At 38.0% G+C, this 22,948-nt stretch overlaps 1 protein-coding gene and 1 pseudogene across 1 annotated transcript in view; both read left to right on the forward strand.

The window, feature by feature from the left end:
• Positions 1-22,948, forward strand: part of LOC138332536 (ras-specific guanine nucleotide-releasing factor 1-like) — a 208,050-nt gene that overhangs the window by 169,255 nt on the left and 15,847 nt on the right. The window contains exons 16-30 of the mRNA XM_069280541.1: positions 3,371-3,466; positions 5,186-5,261; positions 8,164-8,354; positions 8,800-8,812; positions 9,247-9,437; positions 10,068-10,324; positions 10,838-11,743; positions 14,729-14,864; positions 15,047-15,243; positions 17,367-17,473; positions 18,098-18,277; positions 18,760-18,857; positions 19,471-19,555; positions 19,930-20,127; positions 20,707-20,786. Coding sequence (XP_069136642.1) covers positions 3,371-3,466; positions 5,186-5,261; positions 8,164-8,354; positions 8,800-8,812; positions 9,247-9,437; positions 10,068-10,324; positions 10,838-11,743; positions 14,729-14,864; positions 15,047-15,243; positions 17,367-17,473; positions 18,098-18,277; positions 18,760-18,857; positions 19,471-19,555; positions 19,930-20,127; positions 20,707-20,786 — 2,811 coding nt within the window. The remainder of the gene's footprint in view (positions 1-3,370; positions 3,467-5,185; positions 5,262-8,163; positions 8,355-8,799; positions 8,813-9,246; positions 9,438-10,067; positions 10,325-10,837; positions 11,744-14,728; positions 14,865-15,046; positions 15,244-17,366; positions 17,474-18,097; positions 18,278-18,759; positions 18,858-19,470; positions 19,556-19,929; positions 20,128-20,706; positions 20,787-22,948) is intronic.
• LOC138333984 (uncharacterized) lies at positions 15,313-17,280 on the forward strand (annotated as a pseudogene).

Here is a 22,948-nt window from a genome sequence, read left to right on the forward strand (position 1 = left end):
CAACCGCCAAAAGAACAACTCCACGAGGAAAATTACATGCAATGATATTAATTTGTATGTTCGTATTCAGAATTCAAAGAACTGTGCATTTGATTAAAGTGTACATGTATATACTTCCAGATTCTTTTAACTAGAATTTTGGTATACGAATAGCATTAATGGAGTGACCGATGAGATATGTAACGAAGAAGGCAAATAATATTACATTTATGCATGAACAGATTTTAGCTACATGCACATGCATGCGTATACGCTCATGTGCTAAGAATTGACTAAGTCCAAATAGATGATGTAACCAAAACCGTCAAAACTAAATTTAATGTAGATCAAATGATCAAATAAAAAAGGCTAATGCATGGAACATCGTATTCGGGTCAGATGAGGTTTTCATGGTGAATCGAGCCCGAACTATCCGATCTCTTTGCGATCACCCTGGGACACCACTGCATGTGTACAGGTAACCAGTAATAGATATTTTCAATTCCCCATGTTCCTTTCCGTATGACCGGAATAATGTCGTTCTATCTCATCCACAATACGGCATATAATGTATACAATTATACATTTCTATATATTTTGTTATATCTTTACATTCAAGATCCATCTTGTTTTGTATCAGTGATTCTTAATCTGATAGTAGTGTGCTGGTTTGTTAAATGTTTTTTTAGACGATATGATATGGGCAGTTCATACATGCACTCGGGATCGAGCAAAGTGGTCACAATATATAGCACTCAGGAAATGGTGATGGGAAAGGAGGTTGTTATGGTAAACAAAGGCAGTGTTTCTTTATCAGATCAACATTTAAAACACTAAAACGATGCATGTCTTTTACTTTTTTCTGTTAAATGTGTGTTTTGAGTCGAATATTTAGATTTCTTAAATTGTGAATAAGGAAGTGTTCGTAGTTCTCCGATCAACATATTTTTTTTAATTTTATATCATGTCGATATACTACTGGATTTAGTATACTGACCCAACATGGCACATAAAACAAAACACTTGTGGATGGAGTGATCGGATTTAAGAAACGATTGATCGCCTTTACATTTCAGACTCTTTCCTTTCAATATATCTGCTAGACAACTCAAGAACTAAACCTAATTGTTAGAGTTCTACTTATATATTTCGGATAAAAAACGTAAAGAGAAATTGCAATACACACGATTGAAAAGAAAAAGACGCAAAACATGTTTCAAACAGAGGGTTCTGAGAATTAATAACAATTTATATCAATTTGAACCCACCACAGTACCAATGGATAACTATAGAGGTCCTTATGCTCTGGATCAAATGTTCCACCGGTTTTTTTTGTCTTGATTATAAGACCCTTAAAACCAATATACGTACACTCTGGTACACAGATACAAATTTATATAAATTGTAACTAATTCTCAGACCCCTGTGGTTTCTAAAATAGTTTTTATCTGCATAAAGCTGTTTCTAGATGGTGTAGATAAACTGAAAAATAATGTTTCACCCTAAGATTTCTGCATTAATGAGTGATTTAACTAGACCGAGTGGGGTTGGTGTGCGGGATTCTAAAAAACTGTACAAAGTATATAAATCATCTTCGTCCCTTGACAACTCCATGCACCATGTACTGTATACTGTCATCAAAATTTATGCTTTGGTCACAATGATCAGCCGCTATCTGGAGATAGGTGGTAATCGGGAGTACACCGCTGGTTTTGGGCCATTTCCGACATCGCACAACACCGGTCAAAAAATTTGTCCGACATAATTTACATTAAAAGGAGGCCGTGCGGTAATCGCACGGCGTCTGTTTCCAAAGAGAATTTTTTGGAGGCGGGTGAGGCAGTGAAAATCGACCTAACAAATCTAATGCTTAATCGGCCGATTATCATATGATGTCCGGGCAATAACCGGCCTATTCACTGGACATCGTATGAATATCGCCTAAGTAGATTATGGATAACGAAGGACACTTGTACCCCAGGCCCGGCTAAATGTCGGGCGATGTGATTACCGCTCGATTCCCGGCCGGATATCGGACGATGCTTAAACGATATGTGAAGGATAAGTGGCCGATTATGAAATTCTACGAGACACCGGAGATATTCTAATTTTGAATTAAAACTCTTCGGGCACGTACCCGATGCTGTCTGAGAGTCCCGTCCATCGGCCGGCCATGTCTGGTATCCGACCGGAGACCAGGAAAAATGGCTAAAATTCATGCCGGGAATACAGAAGGGGTTGTGATGACCAAAGCATAAGTACTGAACTATACGGAAGTCCACTATAAATACCGCATTACTTGTTACCATCGTCGCATAGTTCTACAAAAAAATATACATCTTTTGCACTGATCAGAAACTTTACTTATTCTCAAACAAAATTAAAGATCATCCACAGGTGTTTGGTTTTATAGATAGTTTCTCTCTCTCGCTCTCTCTACTAGAATTACGTATGTATTCATGTAAAGAGAGAAAAAAATATGTATTGAGCCAAACACCTCTGGTTCATCTACAGAGTTCAATTATTGGCTGATGAAATCTGCATCCTTGTCCTCTTAAAATTTTTAAAGAATACTTCTAACACAATTTTCTTGCCTTTATTTTGTCTTTAAAAGAACATCCCGTTGTTTGCATTTTAAGTTTCCACACTCGTGATATGTTTGCTTCATGTATATCAATGTATTCGGTATAATTTCAGTGACTTTTACGACTCTGGTTTTCGATATTTTATTTTAAATATGTTACGACATATTTCAAAATATTATAACTTGTGAAAGAGCAAAGCCTGTGAAATTTCCAGAATATCCGCGGAGAAACAATATTGCCAGATAAGATTAAAAAATGTTAAACCGTATTAAATCAATTACAAATATTTTTGTCCGGATCCCCTGACATGTGGCATATTGGAATTTCAGTCGAATATCTGCAAAACTACTCATTGAGATAAATCAGGATTTGTTTCACTGTTGTCTTCGATTTATTTCCATGAATATATTAATTGTTATCTCCACTAACAAAGAGAAAACAATCTCAATATTTTTTCTAATATGCTGTTCGCAGCTATATTTATTCATTTATTTATATCTTTGTTAGACCGTACCTACATGTATATACTGATCACCTGATACTCATCAGTCTACCCTTCATTTTATGTATTGATAGTGTACAGGTAGTAAAATCTATACATAAAATGCGGGCTTTATGAAACGTAGTTTATTGAGAGTTTCCGCAAACAAACGTGGTGACGTCGGCAAAACATGTGCGTAACTTTATAACGTCATTTATTCCAACGTCATAATCGCCGCATCTGGGCCCATTTTGTCAGTCGCCGTCACATATTTGGATATTTGGAGATACGAATGTCTATTCATAGTGTCTATTGTGTTATTAAGGAGTTCCTTATTTGAAAGCAAACCAGCTCGATCGCGTCGCAATAACACTCGCTCGTGGAAAAAGACTATTCCACAAATGGTACAATTCTCCAAGTTGTAAGTATGTATGGGGCTGTATATAGATAGACTACGCTGGTGAAGGAACTAGAACTCTTCGGTTTTTGGAAGGCTTGTAGAAAAATACAATTTTACATGGGTTTGTCAAGTGGATAGGGATATCTCAACCCGCGTGAAAGATTTTGGCTGGCCAACCTGAGTCTTGCCCAGGTTTGACAGCCAAAATCTTTCGCGAGGGTTAAGATATCCCTGTCCACTTGACAGACCCATTTTGATTGTTTTTCTCCCATTTTGTAAAGAATGACTCTGAAAAAAATAATAAAGGCCTCATTAGTATTCGCCACCTGTATTGATGACGTCATTGTCAAGCGCATGTGAGCCGTCTTTTCCCTACCCCGGTAAAAGACAGAGTTATCTTTTCCCTGACAACCGGGGGACAACCCTGTCAGGTATGGGAGAACAGTTTGCCTGGGATTATTTAGACAATCAATGTGGATGTTGTGCCTACCCTGGTTTGTTGGAGCTTGGTTTCTATGCTGTATCCTCAAAGTCCTCTAAATTAAGCAAATTGAGTGTAATATCTGCAGAATGTTTTCTTTTGTGATTCAAAATTTATGATAATGCACATATGTCAAATGTTTCGGAATTCGACCCTGAACAATATTTTGCAGTTACACTATATTTGTTTATCAGCTTATTATATAACTATTTGCTGTACCTTGTAAACTGAACCTCCAACATATTTTAATGTGCCTTGCGTAAATTTCTGCTTATAAAATGTTTTGTGTCACATATAATACTATCTTTCATTTTTTACCTCGACTACTGTCTTTTATTGGTCACATAAACTACTGTCTTCTATTAGTCAGATAAACTACTGTCTCTAATTGGTCACTTAGACTACTGTCTCTCATTGGTCACATAGATGTCTGTCTCTCATTGGCCACTTAGACTACAGTCTCTGATTGGTCACGTAGATGTCTGTCTCTCATTGGCCACTTAGACTACAGTCTCTGATTGGTCACATAGACTACTCGCTCTCATTTGTCACATAAACTGCTGTCTCTCATTTGTCACATAAACTGCTGTCTCTCATTGGCCACATAAACTGCTGTCTCTCATTTGCCACTTAGACTGCTGTCTATCATTGGTCACATGGCTATCTGTATCTCATTGGCCACATATAGATTGCCGTCTCTCATTGGTTAGATAGACTGCTGCATGTTTCTCATTGGTCAGAAGAACTGCTGCCCATCATTGGCCTCCTTGCTGATCTGGTGTCTCATTTGTCACTACAGCTGCTGACCTATTGTCATATAGACTGCTGTTTCTTATATTTTTTGGTGACTTGGGATATTAAGCTGATTCTTATTCCTCATTTAGATAACCGTCTTGCTTAAATCACCTCAGCATCAATTTCTCTCTTTTCATTGATATTTAGGACTGTTTTCTCTATTTGCTTTGTTTATAATAATCTTGCTATCTGTTATATAATTTCAATTGTATTTGTATGAGCTTGGATTTAACACATGATTAAATATTTTAAATGCAGAATACTTTCACATGAATATTAAAAGAAGATTTCTTTTTTTAATGAAACTACATTTACTTTAAACATGAAAATAATATTACAACTGATTTTCCTTAAACTACTTATCTGCTCGTTCACACTAATTGTTTGTTCATATTGTGTTATGAAATGTTCTGTAAGGTGAACTTTACTTTATAAAGAATTACACAATGGTATTTATATTTCAGGTCAGATCCCAAGTTGTTCCGAGATGATGTAGATATCAAGTTTAGTAGAACACTCAATTCCTGCAAAGTCCCACAGGTATGTGTATCAAACCTTTCTCACATGTTAATTATTCTCGTTGCCAGATATGTATTTCATATGTTGTGATCTTTTTTCCCTTTTAACATAATGATTTTACACTTCTGTGATAGGAGCAGGAAAATACATGGCCAGGCAGGGATTCATACCCAGGACCACCGAAACAATAGCCAGATACTCTTTAGACTAGCAATTGAGCTACCTGGTCATTGGCAATTAATTGACCCAAACAAAAACTGTTACAGTCTAAATAGTATTAACAACAATTTATATTTCTATATAGAGTCAAACCTGTGCAGAAAGACCACAGTCAAACCTTTCCATAAAGACCACAGTCAAACCTGTCTATAAAAACCGGTCAAACCTTTCTATAAAGACGATAGTCAAACCACTCTATAAAGACCATAGTCAAATCTGTCCAGAAAGACCACAGTCAAACCTGTCTATAAAGACCACAGTCAAACCTGTCCAGAAAGACCACAGTCAAATCTGTCCAGAAAGACCACAGTCAAACCTTTCCATAAAGACCACAGTCAAACTTGTCTATAAAAACCGGTCAAACCTGTGCAGAAAGACCACAGTCAAACCTTTCCATAAAGACCCAATTCAAACCTGTCTATAAAAACCGGTCAAACCTGTGCAGAAAGACCACAGTCAAACCTTTCCATAAAGACCCAATTCAAACCTGTCTATAAAAACCGGTCAAACCTGTGCAGAAAGACCACAGTCAAACCTTTCCATAAAGACCCAATTCAAACCTGTCTATAAAAACCAGTCAAACCTGTGCAGAAAGACCACAGTCAAACCTTTCCATAAAGACCCAATTCAAACCTGTCTATAAAAACCGGTCAAACCTGTGCAGAAAGACCACAGTCAAACCTTTCCATAAAGACCCAATTCAAACCTGTCTATAAAAACTCGTCAAACCTGTGCAGAAAGACCACAGTCAAACCTGTGCAGAAAGACCACAGTCAAACCTTTCCATAAAGACCACAGTCAAACCTGTGCAGAAAGACCACAGTCAAACCTTTCCATAAAGACCACAGTCAAACCTGTGCAGAAAGACCACAGACAAAACTGTGCAGAAAGACCACAGTCAAACCTTTCAACAAAGACCACAGACAAAACTGTGCAGAAAGACCACAGTCAAACCTTTCCACAAAGACCACAGTCAAACCTGTGCAGAAAGACAACAGTCAAACCTTTCCACAAAGACCACAGTCAAACCTGTGCAGAAAGACCACAGTCAAACCTTTCCATAAAGACCCAATTCACACCTGTCTATAAAAACCAGTCAAACCTGTCTATAAAGACCACAGTCAAACCTGTCTATAAAGACCACAGTCAAACCTAGCTATACAGATCAGTCAAACCTGTGTATAAAGACCATTCAAACCTGTCTATAAAGACCATTCAAACCTGTCTATAAAGACCATTCAAACCTGTCTATAAAGACCATAATCAAACCTGTCTATAAAGACCACAATCAAACCTATTTATAAAGCCACTCAAGGACAAACAAAACCCAGCGGGTCTTTATAGCTAATTAGTCTTCATATACAGGTCTTATTATATAGGTGTTCTTTATATAGAGGTAATCACTGAGTTAGCTTCACTTGTATTTAGTAAATGACTGATCGCCAGCTGTCAATCAAACCATCTAGGCCATGATTTCCAGAAAGGAAATTGCAGACTTAAGTCAAAACTGAAGTTTTTCTCTGTATGTGACTTTAAGATATATATATATTTTTTAATTTTTTTTAATTCAGTCAGTTTTTGGGTTGATTAACTATGTTTGGAGATATCGGTGGCTGGTACCCCAATGACATTGTATCTTTTATAGTATTATATTCGCTACAACATTAAATCACAGGGGGCCAACTCAATGAAAATGGATGCTGTCATTCAATTTTGTATTTGGTGGATGGACTGATGAGTATATATGACAGTCATGTGATTTTTTTCAAAAAATACCAGATTTGAAAAATTATTTAAAAATCGGGATATTTACCATAAAACAGAGAAAGGGACGACAGTCGCCATATTGGATTTTTTACCCCCACCTCGATTAAAGTTAATTTTTTCACAATAGTATACCTTTTTTCCTAGAGTCATAATCACGCATCAGTCCTCCGATAATCCATAATCACACACATACCATGCAAAAGCATATAAACGATGTCTATATAGTCAAACGCAATATTTTAATCCGAAATTACCGGCGCTTTCTGACTTGTGACATCGAAAGCAACGTCTTAGTAAAAAGCGACTAGAGTGAATTCCCCTGCAGTCTAATTCAATGGGTTTAATCAGAGATATTCCGATACGTTTGTTTTCGCGGAAAATTTGAATATTAATACATATCGGAATACCTCTGACTAAACCCATTGAATTACATTGCAGGGGAAGTCACTCTAATCACTCTTCACTAGAACGTTGCTTTCGATGTCACAAGTCAGAAAGCGCCGGTAATTTTGGATTAAAATATTGCGTTTGACTATATAGACATCGTTTATATGCTTTTGCATGGTATGTGTGTGATTATGGATTATCAGAGAACTGATGCGTGACAATGACTCTAGGAAAAAAGGTATATTATTGTGAAAAAATTAACTTTAATCGAGGTGGGGGTAAAAAATCCAATATGGTGACTGTCGTCCCTTTCTCTGTTTTATAGTAAATATCCCGATTTTAAAATAATTTTTTAAATCGTATTTTTTGGAAAAAATCCAAAGGCCTGTCATATATACTCATCAGTCCATCCTCCAAATACAAAAAATGTATGACAACGTCCATTTCCATTGAGTTGGCCCCCTGTGCATTAAATTAGTACACTTGCATTTGAGAGCACAAGGTTTGTTCATCGCTCAATATTTTAACAAATGTAAATTTTGATTTGTAGATTCGCCACGCCAGCGTTGAGCGGTTGTTGGACCGTCTTACTGATCTCAGGTTTCTCAGCATTGATTTCCTCAACACTTTCCTTCTGACCTACCGTGTGTTCACTACTGGCAAGACAGTCTTGGAGGCCCTCAAACGTGTCTACAAAAACCCAGAGTGTGGAAATTTGGAATCGGGCTCTTCTTCCTGTCAGTAAGTCATATTGTACTGATTAACTCCCCTTATTGTAATGTACACCTCTCCTGATGGTAAGGCTGAGCATACCCCCTGCAACAATGTTATGAGGGATATACTAGATTCTGGTTGTCTATCTATCTGTCTTGATAGACAAACATTTTTTTACAAAAGCATATAAACGATGTCTATATAGTCAAACGCAATATTTTAATCCAAAATTACCGGCGCTTTCTGACTTGTGACATCGAAAGCAACGTCTTAGTAAAAAGCGACTAGAGTGAATTCCCCTGCAGTCTAATTCAATGGGTTTAATCAGAGATATTCCGATACGTTTGTTTTCGCGCGGAAAATTTGAATATTAATACATATCGGAATACCTCTGACTAAACCCATTGAATTACATTGCAGGGGAAGTCACTCTAATCACTCTTCACTAGAACGTTGCTTTCGATGTCACAAGTCAGAAAGCGCCGGTAATTTTGGATTAAAATATTGCGTTTGACTATATAGACATCGTTTATATGCTTTTGCATGGTATGTGTGTGATTATGGATTATCAGAGAACTGATGCGTGACAATGACTCTAGGAAAAAAGGTATATTATTGTGAAAAAATTAACTTTAATCGAGGTGGGGGTAAAAAATCCAATATGGTGACTGTCGTCCCTTTCTCTGTTTTATAGTAAATATCCCGATTTTAAAATAATTTTTTAAATCGTATTTTTTGGAAAAAATCCAAAGGCCTGTCATATATACTCATCAGTCCATCCTCCAAATACAAAAAATGTATGACAACGTCCATTTCCATTGAGTTGGCCCCCTGTGCATTAAATTAGTACACTTGCATTTGAGAGCACAAGGTTTGTTCATCGCTCAATATTTTAACAAATGTAAATTTTGATTTGTAGATTCGCCACGCCAGCGTTGAGCGGTTGTTGGACCGTCTTACTGATCTCAGGTTTCTCAGCATTGATTTCCTCAACACTTTCCTTCTGACCTACCGTGTGTTCACTACTGGCAAGACAGTCTTGGAGGCCCTCAAACGTGTCTACAAAAACCCAGAGTGTGGAAATTTGGAATCGGGCTCTTCTTCCTGTCAGTAAGTCATATTGTACTGATTAACTCCCCTTATTGTAATGTACACCTCTCCTGATGGTAAGGCTGAGCATACCCCCTGCAACAATGTTATGAGGGATATACTAGATTCTGGTTGTCTATCTATCTGTCTTGATAGACAAACATTTTTTTACAGGCAACTTTTCCTTAACTACTGGACAGATTTTTATATACAGAACCTTGACATAAAAGGGAGTTGAGTAAACTATAACCAATTCTGCAATGTCACCTATTAATGAAGTTATTTCTAAATTTGTGCAGTAGAGGGTATTAGTCGTCCACTCTGGCGACAGTTATAGATTTAGCAGGGATGCTAATATACTATACTGATACTATCATGATTTTGCAATACAATATATAACTTAATCACAAAAAAAAGACCTGCGATGTATCATAACAAAAAAAACCTGACTCACAAACTTTAGAGAAGTAGTTAAATCTTATAATAATCTGAAAAGATGATATTTCATTTTGTTTTTATTTTTTTCGAAACATTAAATGGTTTAAGCCAAAGTGATATCTTTTGTCATCTTCTATTATGTCCACTTATGTTCAATGAGGGACAATCTTTTTTTCTTTTTTAAAAATATATAGCTACCCTGATATTTTGTAGATCTTCCTCTGACACTGATATCTATGGAGGAGGAGGGAGCCCTCCTCAGTTTACTGGAGACCCTCCCTCTACACACAAGCTAATGATCAAACCGCACGCAGAAAAGCCACGCAGGATCAGCACAGGGTGTATGAATATAGAGGTCACAGGGTCAACTCTATCTAAACCTGCCCCACAAACACAGACACAATCTAAGGATTTAGAATCGGAGACGACTAAACCTAAGGAACAGCAGCGACGGGTATCCTTCCATAAATGTAAGTGGAAAAAAACCAGGAGTGGAAATTGCAAAGTGTTTTTGCCTTCAAAAATTATTCCATTTATATAGAAAGAGTTTGCATAAAGCAACATTTTATTTAGTAGAATATTCAAAGATGCATAGTTAGTCAAACTGTTCAACCATTTTCGTGATTCAGCAGAAAATTTGAAATGTTCAAAAAACTTTGATTGACAAAGACCTTTACAGGGGAAAATTGTATTTGTCTTCTTTTAGTTCTCTTTTCTAATATCAAGGTGATTTAACGCTATACTAAACAAACTTATTTGCTTGTTCAAATTTAAGTGCAAAGGCAATGCTCAACAGGTCGGCTCAATAACATTTGTATATGAATTAATGTGTGCAATCACCTCATTGGCTAATATATAAACAATATACCGAAAATAAATTAGCACAATTTTTAATTTAGTACATATATATTCTTCCGCTAAAACAAAATTTCTACTAAAATATGTACATTTACGGTAATTGGTTGTGTGTATCTGTTTTACAGTAGAAAGAGGAGACTCTGTGGACACAGGAGATAGTGATGACAGCCGGTCAGAGCTAGCTTCCTACCTTTTCCCACCCCGAGCGAAATTGGCTCCGATCGCTTCTTTGGAGACTCTTTGTGACCCAGAGATCACGATCCCCGATGTCCCCTCCATCACCACTAATGATTTGTTGACCACTGGTATCATGCTACCAGATGTTCCCGGTGAATCTTCAGTCGATGATTTTGATAGTGAATATTCCACAGACTTTGGCATATCGTCGGACAATGAGAATGACATGACGAACACGAGACAGAGTAGTTCCTACACTCTCGTCTCCGCAGCCAGTTCTGATACTCTCACCCCTGGTACCCCCAGGATCAGCCCGATGCCCTCACCCCGTATAAGTCCCCGTATGATGCACGGCTACACGAATGGTTCACCACGTAGCATGAGTCCGCGTAGACCATGTTCTCCTAGCAAACCCTTGTTCACTGGATCTGACTTCAAAATTCTGGACGCTCTAGCATTATCCCCTACTAGTAGTCCTATACGGGTGATAAAGCCCCACCCAGTGTCCTCCCCAATAAGAATCCCCTCCCCCATTAGGTCTACGTCACCTAGTCACCAGATCTCTTCTCCCATACGCCGCCCATCTTCGCCAGGACAACGCCGACCTTCATCCCCAGGGCCCAGACGCCCATCATCTCCTGCCGCACAACGACGGCCATCATCACCAGGACCACGGCGTCCATCATCACCGGGACAACGGGCCACGTCTCCAATCCGCCGCCCTTCCTCCCCTCGTCTCTCCTCCCCCACCCGATCGCCGAGCTCTAGTCCAAAGCCACGGCGGGCGCCCTCACCTATAAGTGCCAGTATGTCATCACCCAACATCCTCATGCCGCATATCAAAATAAGACCAGGTAAATGCTATATTAAATAGTTAGTAAACAATTAAAATGAAATATCATGTTTTAGGTTTATATATAGCAAAACATGGGAGTACCTAGTTAGAGTTTTATATATTCTGTTCTATTTATAATTACATATGTAAGTGTAGCAGTACAGAGGTATAGTTTTCTATTCCCATTCTATTTATACCTAGCTAAGCATGGAAGTACAGAGGTAGAGTTTTGTATTCCCATTCTATTTATACCTAGCTAAGCATGGAAGTACAGAGGTAGAGTTTTCTATTCCCATTCTATTTATACCTAGCTAAGCATGGAAGTACAGAGGTAGAGTTTTCTATTCCCATTCTATTTATACCTAGCTAAGCATGGAAGTACAGAGGTAGAGTTTGCTATTCCCATTCTATTTATACCTAGCTAAGCATGGAAGTATAGAGGTAGAGTTTTCTATTCCCATTCTATTTATACCTAGCTAAGCATGGAAGTACAGAGGTAGAGTTTTCTATTCCCATTCTATTTATACCTAGCTAAGCATGGAAGTACAGAGGTAGAGTTTGCTATTCCCATTCTATTTATACCTAGCTAAGCATGGAAGTACAGAGGTAGAGTTTTCTATTCCCATTCTATTTATACCTAGCTAAGCATGGAAGTACAGAGGTAGAGTTTTCTATTCCCATTCTATTTATACCTAGCTAAGCATGGAAGTACAGAGGTAGAGTTTTCTATTCCCATTCTATTTATACCTAGCTAAGCATGGAAGTATAGAGGTAGAGTTTTCTATTTCCATTCTATTTATACCTAGCTAAGCATGGAAGTACAGAAGTAGAGTTTTCTATTCCCATTCTATTTATACCTAGCTAAGCATGGAAGTAAAGAGGTAGAGTTTTCTATTCCCATTCTATTTATACCTAGCTAAGCATGGAAGTACAGAGGTAGAGTTTTCTATTCCCATTCTATTTATACCTAGCTAAGCATGGAAGTACAGAGGTAGAGTTTTCTATTCCCATTCTATTTATACCTAGCTAAGCATAGAAGTATGGAGGTAGAGTTTTCTATTCCCATTCTATTTATACCTAGCTAAGCATGGAAGTACAGAGGTAGAGTTTTGTATTCCCATTCTATTTATACCTAGCTAAGCATGGAAGTACAGAGGTAGAGTTTTCTATTCCCATTCTATTTATACCTAGCTAAGCATGGAAGTATGGAGGTAGAGTTTTCTATTCCCATCCTATTTATACCTTGCTAAGCATGGAAGTACAGAGGCAGAGTTTTCTATTCCCATTCTATTTATACCTAGCTAGGCATGGAAGTACAGAGGTAGAGTTTTCTATTCCCATTCTATTTATACCTAGCTAAGCATGGAAGTACAGAGGTAGAGTTTTCTATTCCCATTCTATTTATACCTAGCTAAGCATAGCAGTATGGTGGTAGAGTTTTCTATTCCCATTCTATTTATACCTAGCTAAGCATGGAAGTACAGAGGTAGAGTTTTCTATTCCCATTCTATTTATACCAAGCTAAGCATGGAAGTACAGAGGTAGAGTTTTCTATTCCCATTCTATTTATACCTAGCTAAGCATGGAAGTATGGAGGTAGAGTTTTCTATTCCCATTCTATTTATACCTAGCTAAGCATGGAAGTACAGAGGTAGAGTTTTCTATTCCCATTCTATTTATACCTAGCTAAGCATGGAAGTACAGAGGTAGAGTTTTCTATTCCCATTCTATTTATACCTAGCTAAGCATGGAAGTACAGAGGTAGAGTTTTCTATTCCCATTCTATTTATACCTAGCTAAGCATGGAAGTACAGAGGTAGAGTTTTCTATTCTCATTCTTTTTATACCTAGCTAAGCATGGAAGTACAGAGGTAGAGTTTTCTATTCTCATTTCTATTTATACCTAGCTAAGCATGGAAGTACAGAGGTAGAGTTTTCTATTCCCATTCTATTTATACCTAGCTAAGCATGGAAGTACAGAGGTAGAGTTTTCTATTCCCATTCTATTTATACCTAGCTAAGCATGGAAGTACAGAGGTAGAGTTTTCTATTCCCATTCTATTTATACCTAGCTAAGCAAGGAAGTACAGAGGTAGAGTTTTCTATTCCCATTCTATTTATACCTAGCTAAGCATGGAAGTATGGAGGTAGAGTTTTCTATTCCCATTCTATTTATACCTAGCTAAGCATGGAAGTACAGAGGTAGAGTTTTCTATTCCCATTCTATTTACACCTAGCTAAGCATGGAAGTACAGTGGTAGAGGTTTCTATTCCCATTCTATTTATACCTAGCTAAGCATGGAAGTAAAGAGGTAGAGTTTTCTATTCCCATTCTATTTATACCTAGCTAAGCATGGAAGTACAGAGGTAGAGTTTTCTATTCCCATTCTATTTATACCTAGCTAAGCATGGAAGTAAAGAGGTAGAGTTTTATATTCCCATTCTATTTATACCTAGCTAAGCATGGCAGTACGGTGGTAGAGTTTTCTATTCCCATTCTATTTATACCTAGCTAAGCATGGAAGTATAGAGGTAGAGTTTTCTATTTCCATTCTATTTATACCTAGCTAAGCATGGAAGTACAGAGGTAGAGTTTTGTATTCCCATTCTATTTATACCTAGCTAAGCATGGAAGTACAGTGGTAGAGGTTTCTATTCCCATTCTATTTATACCTAGCTAAGCATGGAAGTAAAGAGGTAGAGTTTTCTATTCCCATTCTATTTATACCTAGCTAAGCATGGAAGTACAGAGGTAGAGTTTTCTATTCCCATTCTATTTATACCTAGCTAAGCATGGAAGTAAAGAGGTAGAGTTTTATATTCCCATTCTATTTATACCTAGCTAAGCATGGCAGTACGGTGGTAGAGTTTTCTATTCCCATTCTATTTATACCTAGCTAAGCATGGAAGTATAGAGGTAGAGTTTTCTATTTCCATTCTATTTATACCTAGCTAAGCATGGAAGTACAGAGGTAGAGTTTTGTATTCTCTTTTCTATTTATAGCTAAGCGTGGGAGTACTGAGGTTGAATCTATAGGCAGTATTACACCTCGCAGCAGTATAGTAACTCAAATTGAAGGATCACCACCCTCAGCCAAAGCTGGAGCTGTTGTTACTTCGTCACGAAGGTCAAAACGAAGGTCAGTCAAGGTCAAACTTGTCATCGCAATGTTTACAAAAAAATATAACCAGAAAATGAAGCACCAAGTAATGATCCTGCATCATAAAACATTAAGCTTAACCAATTTCAATATTGAATATATTATAATAATCCAGATAGGGTATGAATGATAATCATAAATGATTTACAATAATTTTTTAGGTCCAGTTCCTCGACTGCCATGACGGCGTTCGCTGTGGCCACCGCTGGATCTGCATACCAGTCAGAACAACAACAGCAGCAGGGACAGCCGACCGTACAGACACCCACCACACAACCTAACCAACAGTCCTCCTCCTCCAACCAACCCGCACAGCCTCCTCAGCAACCTCCCAAACGTTACCTCAGTACAGGTGCAGGTAAGTTATGTCAGCACAGCCTCCTCAGCAACTTCCCAAATGTTACCTCAGTACAGGTGCAGGTAAGTTATGTCAGCACAGCCTCCTCAGCAACTTCCCAAACGTAACCTAAGTACAGGTGCAGGTAAGTTATGTCAGCACAGCCTCCTCAGCAACCTCCCAAACGTTACCTAAGTACAGGTGCAGGTAAGTTATGTCAGCACAGCCTCCTCAGCAACCTCCCAAACGTTACCTCAGTACAGGTGCAGGTACCTTGGCAACCTCTAAAACGTTTCCTCAGGACAGCTGCAGGTAAGTCAAGTTAGCAACCTCCCAATCGTAACCTCAGTACATGTGCAGGTAAATTACGTAGGCAACCTCCCAAACATTATCTCCGTACAGGTGCAGGTAAGTCATGTCACTAACCTCCCAAATGTTACCTCAGTACAAGTGCAGGTAAGTTATGTCAGCACTGCCTCCTCAGCAACTTCCCAAACGTTACCTCAGTACAGGTGCAGGTAAGTTATGTCAGCACAGCCTCCTCAGCAACCTCCCAAACGTTACCTAAGTACAGGTGCAGGTAAGTTATGTCAGCACAGCCTCCTCAGCAACCTCCCAAACGTTACCTCAGTACAAGTGCAGGTAAGTTATGTCAGTACAGCCTCCTCAGCAACCTCCCAAACGTAACCTAAGTACAGGTGCAGGTAAGTTATGTCAGCACAGCCTCCTCAGCAACCTCCCAAACGTAACCTAAGTACAGGTGCAGGTAAGTTATGTCAGCACAGCCTCCTCAGCAACCTCCCAAACGTTACCTCAGTACTGGTGCAGGTAAGTTATGTCAGCACAGCCTCCTCAGCAACCTCCCAAACGTTACCTCAGTACTGGTGCAGGAAAGTTATGTCAGCATTGCCTCCTCAGCAACTTCCCAAACGTTACCTCAGTACAGGTGCAGGTACCTTGGCAACCTCCCAATTGTTACCTCAGTACAGGTGCAGGTAAATCACCTTGGCAACCTCCCAAACATTATCTCCGTACAGGTGCAGGTAAGTCATGTCACCAATCTCCAAAACATTTCCTCAGTACAGGTACAAGTAAGTCACCTCAGCACAGCCTCCTCATCAACCTCCCAAACATTACCTCAGTACAGGTACAGGTTCCTTACAACCTCCCAATAATTTCCTCCGGAAAGGTGCAGGTAAGTCACGTCAGCAACCTCCCAAACATTACCTCAGTACATGTGAGGGTAAATCACCTTGGCAACCTCCCAAACATTACCTCATTACAGGTGAAGGTAAGTCATGTCACCACAGCCTTCTCAGCAACCTCCAAAACATTACCTCAGTACGGGTGCAGGTAAATCACCTTAGCAACCTCCCATGTTTCTTCAGTACAGGTGCAGGCAGATTAAATCAGCAAAGCTTCCTCAGCAACTACCTTCCAAACTTTACCTGAGTACAGGTGCAGGTAAATCACCTCAGCAACCTCCTAAACATTACCTCAGTACAGGTGCAAGTAAGTCATGTCAGCAACTTCCCAAACGTTACCTCAATACAGGTGCAGGTAAGTCACCTTGGCAACCTTCCAAACGTTACCTCAGTATAGGTGCAGGTAAGTCACATTACCAACCTCCCAAACATTACCTCAGTACAGGTGCAGGTAAGTCACATTACCAACCTCCCCAACATTACCTCAGTACAGGTGCAGGTAGGTCACGTTACCAACCTCCCAAACATTACCTCAGTACAGGTGCAGGTAAGTCACATTACCAACCTCCCAAACATTACCTCAGTACAGGTGCAGGTAAGCCAGCATTGCTGCCTGTCAGCATAGCTCCCCCATCAGCCTTCCTGTCAGGATAGCAACTTGTCAGCATAACTCCTGCAGCATAATTCTATAATGTAATTACAACAGCACATGTTGAGGAAAACCAATCATCATGATAGTTATAGTTCTGCATGTTAAGCTGCAGTATAAGCTGTCTTTCAGAATGGCTTACAGTCAGTATTAAGGAACTATCTTTGTTTGTAGTTTTTCAAACTTTTCCCTGTATTCATCTAATTTTGTAAATTTTCTACTCGACCACTTTTTTATCTTATTTTATGGTATTGGTATGAATATTCACAGGAGATAATTTTCTTTAACAGTTGTCACCGATCCTCGTCTTCTAAAGAAGCGTGAATCTGTCATTAGCACAGCAGCAACGATGCGTGTTCTTAACATCATCAAACACTGGGTCTCCAAGCATCAACAGGTAAAGTCATACATACTGGATATAATACTGTATAACTTGTTATTTACATGACGTCAACATTTTCCCGGTTTTATGTAAAAATAAGAAAATCAATTTTCAGTTGTTTTAAATTTCCCTGGTCTGACTTTTTGGGTATATATCTATATGATTTAAACAATTTCTTAATATTTCACAGATCACAGATTGCAATCATTGCAATGTCCTGAGAAATCATGAAAATATTGTTCTCACAAAAATATCCGGCTATACCATATGCAATTCATGAAACATCTACAAAATTAGATGAACCAGTGATTTAGATTTGATTTTTCACTATATTGCTGTTTTTAAAGTATCGTTGATAAATATTTTCATCATCTTAATACAAACCAAAAGTTTTATAGTTAATCCTTAAATACTTTGATTTGACCTTAACATTTTAGATTCATTGATAAAAGTCCTTCTATGGTCTGTGACCTTGAACTTCAGTTTGAATATGACTTTGAATTTGCTGTTCAAGATTATAAATGTTATCTCTATATTGCCTTTAGTATTGTAAAACTTTTAGTGTGGCCTTGAACTTCGCTTCAAAGAACTTTGAATATAACTTTTAACTTTTGTCTGATCCTGGCCTTATTTTTATAGGATTTTGAGTGTGACCTTGAACTAAAGCGTGCTGTGATCGACATGCTTGAGGAGATGGCTTGCAACACATCACTAGTTCCTACGGAACAAAAAGCCGCAGCCTCCATCTTACGCACCGTAACCAAGGACAACGAGGAAGTCAAGAAAGTTGACCTCACCAAACTCCTCACCCCACCAGAGGTAACTAACAAAATACAGAAGAACTTTTAAAAGAAACCAATCCAAAGGAGTTTGTGGAAGGATTTGAATAAAATTTTGTTGAAGTGTTTTGACTCTTGAAAGTCAATAAAAATTAAAATCCATAAATGCAGTCAAACCTGTCTATATATGAAGGCCATCCAATAGACAAAATGTGATCTTTCTAGCTATGTGGTCTTTTTACACAGGTCAAAACTGTGTTGAAATTGCTTGGCGATTTGGAACTACAACACAAATGGTCTAATAAATAGGTGGTTTTTCTGTATAGGCTATGTATGGCTACCAATACAACCAATATAGAGTAATTGAATGTATAGTTCTGGTAAAAACAAATTCTTTGAAAAACCTGATATTCATTTGAATTTTGAGTGTAGTGAAATTTATTCTGTATCTGATATCTAGATTTTAAATGATTATATAAGAGACATATGCAGGATTAACTAACTTACATATCTATTTGCCAGGTATCAACGAAGGACACATTTGACACATTGTCAGCATTGGATATAGCAGAACAGCTTACCTACCTCGACCACAAGATCTATATAGGCATCAGGAGCGAGTGAGTATACATGTCAGAAATGCATAACAGCAGAGACATTAGCCATACAAAATATGTAACAGCAGAGACATTAGCCATCCAAAATGCATAACAATAGAGACATTAGCCATACAAAATACATAACAGCAGAGACATTAGACATCCAAAATACATAACTACAGAGACATTAGACATCCAAAATAGATAACAGCGGAGATATTAGCCATCCAAAATATATAACAGTAGAGACATTAGCCATACAAAAAAACATAACAGCAGAGACATATAGACAAATATATTGGCATAAGAAATAAAAATAAGAATAAAAAGAGATGGGCAATAGAAATGACAGATATTATAAAGCATCAGAGAAACAGCCAATTTCCTGCACATTTAGATTTCATATTACTGTGAAAAAAGGGGAAAATGTATGAAATGGGAATTGAAGTCACCATGAAAATTACAGTACATATTGTCCTTGGTCTGAAAGGTCATAAAAGTGTGAAGTTTAACTAAAATTCTACACATAAATTGTTAATTGTTTCAATGTAATACAGCATTTATGATAACTTTGCAATTTCAAAATGTCTAGTTTTATGTATGGATATTAATGTATGGATCTCTTCTCCAACAGAGAACTGCTGGGCCAAGCTTGGATGAAACAGGACAAGTCTCATAAGGCACCACATGTCCTGCTGGTCAGCAAACGCTTCAACGAGGTCAGTATGTCAGAGGTCATCAATCAGTCAAGGTCATTTTAATGGATTCATCTTTATCTTTTACTCAAATATTATGATTTTATTTTAGTAATATTATCGAATATTAAAGATTTCACAATATTGGTGGCAATTTGAGTAATTTGACTTGTCAACGTATGTTGTTGAAGGAGTGAAAATCTTACAAATGCTTTATCTTAGTCTTTTACAATCTTGAATTTATAATCTAGGTTTTATATATGCTTGAATTTGTTGACAGGTTAGCTGTCTGGTTGTATCGGAAATCATGTTTTTATATATGCTTGAATTTGTTGACAGGTTAGCTGTCTGGTTGTATCGGAAATCATGTTTTTATGAATGCTTGAATTTGTTGACAGGTTAGCCGTCTGGTTGTATCGGAGATTGTGGGTAGACAGAATTTACAGGACCGTGTTTCCTGTATAGAGAAGTGGGCAGCCATTGCCGATATATGTCGCTGTATGCACAACTACAACGGTGTGCTCCAGATCTGTGCTGCCTTCGTCAATAGTTCTGTCTACAGACTGAAAAAGACGTGGGAAAAACTGTCCAAACAGGTTACTGTCATTGGCTCTAGGAAATTTTAACGGTCATATAACTGGCCATTTCATTCATGTGTCCTAAAATACGGCCATGCCGTATATATCTTAAGACACACTATTGTAATGTTACAAGTAATTATAATACCATAGCTAATATATGATGTGAGTTGATTCAATCCTCTCTGCCTGTCATATATAGAAACAAAATTGAAAGTTTTGACTAGATATTCATTAATATAAGTTATGTGATAAATAGAATCTTACACTTTGTGGATACATACTATGAAATTTATTAAACATGTTGAATATTGTTCTATGCCATTTACCCAAAAGCTTGTGGCATATCTTTGTATTTAACTTGTTGAATAAATTCACATTACATAGCCACTCATGTAAGATCTTCAATTAATTTAACCAAATATTCATAGACTAAAATCTTTTGAAATTTCATCTTTGTTTTACTACATATAATGTAAGAAATGTCAAAATTGAATTCTCAAACACAATGACTAAAATTGCAACCAAAGAAAAAGTGACAATATATTTTGTATCCACTAATTAATTGCTTTACAATGAGTCATGTATCTATTTCAGACAAAACAGATGATTGAGCGTCTACAGGTGCTGGTGTCATCTGACGGGCGCTTTAAGAACATGAGGGATGCCCTCCACAGGTACTCCTATGGGGACACGCTAGCCGATATGTACGAGCATTGTCACATTTATGTCTTCTCCTCCTGTCTTTGTTCTCACAAGGAATGGTAGCTTGGCATGTTTGACCTTCCCTCTACACCCTCCCACATGCTAAAGGTGGCATAGGTCTTCACATATCAAGTCTTCACATATCAAGTCTTCACATGTCATGTCTTCACATGTCATGTCTTCACATATCAAGTCTTCTCATATCATGTCTTCACATATCATGTCTTCTCATATCATGTCTTCACATATCAAGTCATCACATATCATGTCTTCACATATCAAGTCATCACATATCATGTCTTCACATATCAAGTCTTCACATATCATGTCTTTACATAACAAGTCTTCAAATATCAAGTTTCACATATCAAGTCTTCACATATCATATGTTCTCATATCAAGTCTTCACATATCATATCTTCTCATATCAAGTCTTCACAAGTCTAAACATATCGTTTTCACAAAACGCTGCTAAAGTTATTTTCTATTAGGTCTCCACAAATGAAGTCTTCACATATTAAGTGTTCACATCTCAATTCATCCCATATCACTGCTACAGGTTTCATAAGTCTTTACATGCTGCTTTAAAGATCTATGAAGTGTTCATCTATCACACATCCTGTCATTGGTTAAGTCTTCACACATATCATGTAGCAGTATACTTTCTTGGCTATGTAAATTTGTCAAACTGACTTACTATGAAAGATACTGAGAAAGAACATATCACTTTCTAATTAGATCTCTGATGTAGGGAGCTTATCACTTCACTGATATTGTAACTATCACTCTTTATTCTTGTCTCATTAAAACCATTATCATTTTCATCCTAAATTCTGTATGCAAAAACTATCATTTCATGTTTGGAACATCTCTCTCTTTTGTCTCATTGTTATTGGAAACTCGAAGTTTGAAATATCAATCTCTAGACTGGGACAATGAACTCTTCTGCCAAAACAAGATACAAACTCCTTACAAAGAATAGGCCAGTAAATACCATGACGCTCTAACTTCTGACAATAATGCCATAGCCACAGGTGGATGTTGTAGCCATGTTCCATCTTACTTTGGTGGTTGGTTCCTACTATCTAGTAGTGTTAGTATCTGTTTGGGAAGTATACTGTAAGCTCCTGTATAGATAAGCTGGTCATTGAGTGTAGAGGGACTTTAGGTGGTCCTTGAGTGTAGAGGTAGACATAAGTTGGCCCTTGAGTGTACAGGTATATATTAGCTGGTCCTTGAGTGTAGTTATTAGCTTGTTCCTGAGTGTAGAGGTAGAAATTAGCTGGTCCCTGAGTGTAGACATTAGCTGGTCCATGAGTATAGATATAAGCTGGTCCCTGAGTGTAGAGGTAGAAATTAGCTAGTCCATGAGTGTAGATATAAGCTGGTCCCTGAGTGTAGAGGTAGAAATTAGCTGGTCCCTGACTGTACATATTAGCTGGTCCCTCAGTGTAGATATTAGCTGGTCCCTGAGTGTAGACATTAGCTGGTCCATGAGTGTAGAGGTAGATATTAGTTGATCCCTGAGTGTAGATATTAGCTGGTCCATGAGTGTAGAGGTAGACATTAGCTGGTCCATGAGTGTTGAGGTAGACATTAGCTGGTCCCTGAGTGTAGACATTAGCTGGTCCCTGAGTGTAGATATTAGCTGGTCCATGAGTGTAGACATAAGCTGGTCCATGAATGTTGAGGTAGACATTAGCTGGTCCATGAGTGTAGATATTAGCTGGTCCATGAGTGTAGACATTAGCTGGTCCATGAGTGTAGACATTAGCTGGTCCATGAGTGTATATATAAGCTTGTCCCTGAATGTAGATATTAGCTGGTCCATGAGTGTAGACATAAGCTGGTCCATGAGTGTAGAGGCAGACATTAGCTGGTCCCTGAGTGTAGACATTAGCTGGTCCATGAGTGTAGATATTAGCTGGTCCATGAGTGTAGACATAACCTGGTCCATGAGTGTTGAGGTAGACATTAGCTGGTCCATGAGTGTAGATATTAGCTGGTCCATGAGTGTAGACATAAGCTGGTCCATGAGTGAAGAGGCAGACATTAGCTGGTCCCTGAGTGTAGACATTAGCTGGTCCATGAGTGTAGATATTAGCTGGTCCATGAGTTTAGACATAAGCTGGTC

Source organism: Argopecten irradians, chromosome 10, assembly GCF_041381155.1.
Source record: "Argopecten irradians isolate NY chromosome 10, Ai_NY, whole genome shotgun sequence".
NCBI classification, from domain to species: domain Eukaryota; kingdom Metazoa; phylum Mollusca; class Bivalvia; order Pectinida; family Pectinidae; genus Argopecten; species Argopecten irradians.